Source organism: Platichthys flesus, chromosome 22 (genome assembly GCF_949316205.1).
Source record: "Platichthys flesus chromosome 22, fPlaFle2.1, whole genome shotgun sequence".
Taxonomy (NCBI): Eukaryota; Metazoa; Chordata; class Actinopteri; order Pleuronectiformes; family Pleuronectidae; genus Platichthys; species Platichthys flesus.
The window spans coordinates 7,407,160-7,411,969 of NC_084966.1; the positions used below are offsets into that span (position 1 = coordinate 7,407,160).

The 4,810-nt window shown below is 46.2% G+C and overlaps 1 protein-coding gene across 1 annotated transcript; it reads left to right on the plus strand.

Moving 5' to 3' along the window:
• The first annotated feature begins 1,302 nt into the window (after positions 1–1,302).
• Positions 1,303–3,370, plus strand: LOC133933287 (tubulin alpha-1C chain-like). Its single transcript, XM_062380280.1, has 4 exons — positions 1,303–1,435; positions 1,540–1,762; positions 1,854–2,002; positions 2,087–3,370. The coding sequence occupies exons 1-4, from the start codon at positions 1,433–1,435 to the stop codon at positions 3,059–3,061; spliced, it is 1,350 nt and encodes a 449-aa protein (XP_062236264.1). The 5' UTR covers positions 1,303–1,432; the 3' UTR covers positions 3,062–3,370.
• Positions 3,371–4,810: the final 1,440 nt, after the last annotated feature.

A 4,810-nucleotide genomic window follows, 5' to 3' on the forward strand; every position in this document is an offset into this window, starting at 1 on the left:
GCACTGAACCCAGGTAATACTCTGGTTGCAGTATAGCTACTAATGTATTGGTTACCAATGAACAGATATTGGATTTTAAAGAAAGGCAATCACTAAAATAACATTGAAGTCGATTTGGATGTCAGCAGAGTTTAACACACATTTATCTGACACACTGCTGTATACCTATTATATACCAGCAGGTGGTGTTGTGAACGTGGCAAATTGGATCTCTAATGCAAACTGTGCATATTTGGGTTTGAAGCAACTTCATCCAATTCATTAAAAACAGAGCAAATTCATGTAAGGTTGCTCTATGACAGGACAAGTGAGGTCAGAACATGACACTCTCCATGTCTCATCGTTAAAGAGACAAACTGCTTGTGTGTGTTTAACCCAGTTTTGAACTTTGTGTGTTTCTGAATTTGGTATCAGTCAACCAGCCACCCGGCTAAAGGCCTCATTCTTCTTTAAATCCTCACTGAGCTTCACACCAGCAGTGACCTTCGGTGTTTCTGTAACAACAGGACACTCAGTCATGTGGAAAACACAACAGAGCAGCCCGGGCCAGGCCTCATGCACAGGGGACAGAGAGGGAGGAGGGTGGAGGCTGGAGGCTGGCTCCATTTTCTACCTCAGCAACAATGGATCAAACAGCAGGAAACAGGACTCTTGAATTGTTGACATCTCCAATTACAGGAAAGATAGAGTTTCAACAATCAAACTGAAAGTGCAATAAAAGACTCAGCATTTTATAGGAAGAAAATTAATTAAAACAATTAAAGTAAGTGGATTGGTGAAACAGTTCTGTGTTTTTTTCATATTTAATTTGTAACTTTACGTTTTCGAGGACAAGAAAAGCTCATTTTATTGAGATGATTCATCTCAGACAATCATGCGTGAGAGCCATTCTGTGTTTGTGTATGTCCCATAAAGCTCAGTTTAACCCTGACTCCAGGATCGAAGCTTTAAATTGTGCAGTTCTGATCAGCTATGAGACAGATTTATAAACAAGGTCTCTGGTTCTATGTTTTTTGGGAATCTGACTGAATATCCTAGACTGACTCCAGCAGATCTCCTCGGAGATCTCAGCCCCCCCACAAAGCCTTTGACTTTGCATATCTCAGTGTAGTCCACAAACACGAAGACAATCCATTGTTTGCTTTATCGCCCGTGGCTGAGCTCTGTGTGCCTGACACACGCGTGGGTCCGGGTTATACATTATCTCGGTGCAGGACGGAGGGCCGGTGATGTGTGGCGGAGCATGTTTGCACATCGCATTCCTCAGCTGAATGATTGGCTTCGCCTACCCAACTAAACACTTATTTATTCACAACAAAGCTTGTTGCCATAGAGTTCGAAAAAACTATAAGTACCTGACAAATCCTAACAAACGCACCCACAGCAGATCTCCTCAGCAGGTCCTCAACGTCAGCAGCAGGAATTTATAATCATGGTAAGCTTCTGCAGTTTCAGCACCTGTTTAATACTTTCTTGCCTCAATTATGAATACAGACAGCGACGTGCAATTCTTCTAACAACACCTTTTTCCCATGCCAGCGGGAATGTCTCTCTGTCCATGTTGGTCAGGCCGGTGTCCAGATGGGCAATGCATGCTGGGAGCTGTACTGCCTTGAGCATGGCATCCAGCCGGACGGTCAGATGCCCAGCGACAAGACCATCGGAGGAGGAGACGACTCCTTCAACACCTTCTTCAGTGAGACTGGAGCAGGCAAGCATGTTCCCAGAGCTGTCTTTGTGGACCTGGAGCCAACCGTCATTGGTAAGATCTTTTTTTCTATTCTAAAGGATACTGTTGATGAAACTGGATTCAGGAACTACTTATTATATCGTCTCTGTTTTTCCAATGACAGATGAGGTCCGCACAGGCACCTACCGCCAGCTCTTCCATCCTGAGCAGCTGATCACTGGAAAAGAGGACGCAGCCAATAACTATGCTCGAGGTCACTACACCATCGGGAAAGAGGTCATTGACCTGGTGCTGGACAGGATCCGTAAACTGGTGAGTTTGCCTGCAGAGGTTCTGTGTTTGAGTTTAGAGTGAAGAGGAGTATGGAAAGAATTCTTTGATTGTATTTCCCTGCAGGCTGACCAGTGCACAGGGCTCCAGGGTTTCCTCATCTTCCACTCCTTTGGAGGAGGAACCGGTTCAGGCTTCACCTCTCTGCTGATGGAGCGTCTCTCTGTCGACTATGGCAAAAAGTCCAAGCTGGAGTTTGCAGTTTACCCAGCTCCTCAGGTGTCCACTGCCGTGGTCGAACCCTACAACTCCATCCTGACCACCCACACCACCCTGGAGCACTCTGACTGCGCCTTCATGGTAGACAATGAGGCCATCTATGACATCTGCCGCAGGAACCTGGACATTGAGCGCCCTTCCTACACCAACCTCAACAGGCTGATTGGACAGATCGTCTCCTCCATCACTGCCTCCCTGCGCTTCGATGGCGCCCTGAACGTCGACCTGACAGAGTTCCAGACCAACTTGGTGCCCTACCCTCGTATCCACTTCCCTCTGGCCACCTACGCCCCAGTTATCTCTGCAGAGAAGGCCTACCACGAGCAGCTCTCTGTCTCACAGATCACCAACGCCTGTTTCGAGCCAGCCAATCAGATGGTGAAATGCGACCCTCGTCACGGCAAGTACATGGCCTGCTGCCTCCTGTACCGTGGAGACGTGGTGCCCAAGGATGTGAACACGGCCATCGCCACCATCAAGACCAAGCGCACCATCCAGTTTGTGGATTGGTGTCCCACAGGCTTCAAGGTGGGCATCAACTACCAGCCCCCCACTGTGGTTCCTGGTGGAGACCTGGCCAAGGTGCAGAGGGCCGTGTGCATGCTGAGCAACACCACCGCCATCGCAGAGGCCTGGGCTCGCCTGGACCACAAGTTCGACCTCATGTACGCCAAGAGGGCCTTCGTCCACTGGTACGTCGGAGAGGGCATGGAGGAGGGAGAGTTCTCTGAGGCCAGAGAGGACATGGCCGCCCTGGAGAAGGATTACGAAGAGGTTGGAACCGACAGTGTTATCGATGAGGATGAAGGAGAGGAGTATTAGATCACTCATCGATGCCCACGTCAAGAAAACAGACCCTCGCCTGAGCCTGTAACGAGGCCATCTAAACCATCAGGCAAGAGGGGGAGGAATATTTCAATTTGAAATAAACAAATAGAACCATTCTCTGGTAACGTAGGATAATTTCCCTCAAAATACGATAATTTTAAGCTTCCTGTATGATACTTCAACATTTCCCATCTGGCAATGCTGTTTGGAGCTGAGAGAGACAGTGGTGTAAGAAGAGGATGTAAACTGATGCATTCCTGGTTTCTTGTTCTATCATGACAGTAAAAACAATCTAAAAGAGAACTGTGGTGTCTCTGTGTTTTCTTGGTGTGTGTCTTTTTTTCACTTCTACCAGAACAAACACTCATGCTGTGTTGACCAAGGTTTTTTATGTAAGGGAACAGTGGGAACATTAACGCTGTTCAAAGTGCTTTACTGGTGATTGGATAATCATAGGATGTTAGAAATAAATTACAACTGAGAACATTCAGGTTTAGAGACCAATGCATGCCAAAATAATGAATAATAGAAAAGACAGCAATATGAAAAAGAAAAAATTATAAGGATGACAAAATAATTAATAATAATTATAATTAAGAGAATCTTGACAGACGCAAACATTTTAAAAACTACAACAAAAACAAAACAAATATCTACCTGTGAAAAAGCTGTGACGTACACGTAGAAGGTCATGTCTGAAAATGGCTTGAGAGGCCTTGCAGGATCACAACAGCCACCACCTCCGTATTGTGTGATGATGATTAGTTACTACCTCCAGCTCTGTGTTTACACGAGCAATGGAAGCGTCTGTGGACCCCTGCGTCACCGGAGCAGATCAACTGACACCCAAGAGCGCAGAAGGCCGGAGAAAAGCGTTGTTGGGGAAACTTAATCGGAGCCTGTTCCAACAATCCTCCCCTGGCAAGTTTTTTGTTACCACTCCATGGTTACACTGAGATACAAAGATGACAATGAAGAGGTGTTTTCAAGCGGTAAACTGACGGAAATGTTTCTGTCAGGATTTTATTTAAAGGTTTTAAGTCTCTCAAATACAAATACACTCCCAAAAACTCTCAGGGGGAAATAATTATCCTTTGTTAATCTCTACCATTAATCCAGTCGATCCAATGGGACTGCAGAGCTCCTTCATTCTATTTCTGTGTAAACGTGTATCACATTCCCCCGTTGCTGGAAAAGAAACAGTGACCTTGAATGGGACCTGCCTGATGGAGTGTGATCTACTAATGGTAACCCAGACAGAGGGTTCACCTTTGCAGTGCACACGGATCTGAACCACAGAGGTGACGCCACGCAGATCTGTAACAAAAGTCCATCCAGGTCACTCGGGGGGGGGGGGAGTTCAGGAAAAAGAGGCTGAAAATGTGTCATATTAACAGGATCAGGTTTGAATCAAATTAGATCTCCAGAAGTGTTTTATTTTTAAACATCTCTACAAAAAGGCTTTGAGCAAGTATGACCCCTGTCAAACTAACTTGTCTCGGGTCATATTCCACAGCCATTCAGCTCATTGTTGTTAGTTACACATCTGCTTCACAACAGCCGTTCTTCCTGAGATCCGTGCAGGGGGAGAAGGGTTACTAGTAGACGTTCTTTTCTTTTGTGTGTGTGTGTGTGTGTGTGTGTGTGTGTGTGTGTGTGTGTGTGTGTGTGTGTGTGTGTGTGTGTGCTCGTTGTCCTCGTCTGTCACTGTAGGAGATGGTGTTTGCGTCTCCGGCTCCTCCG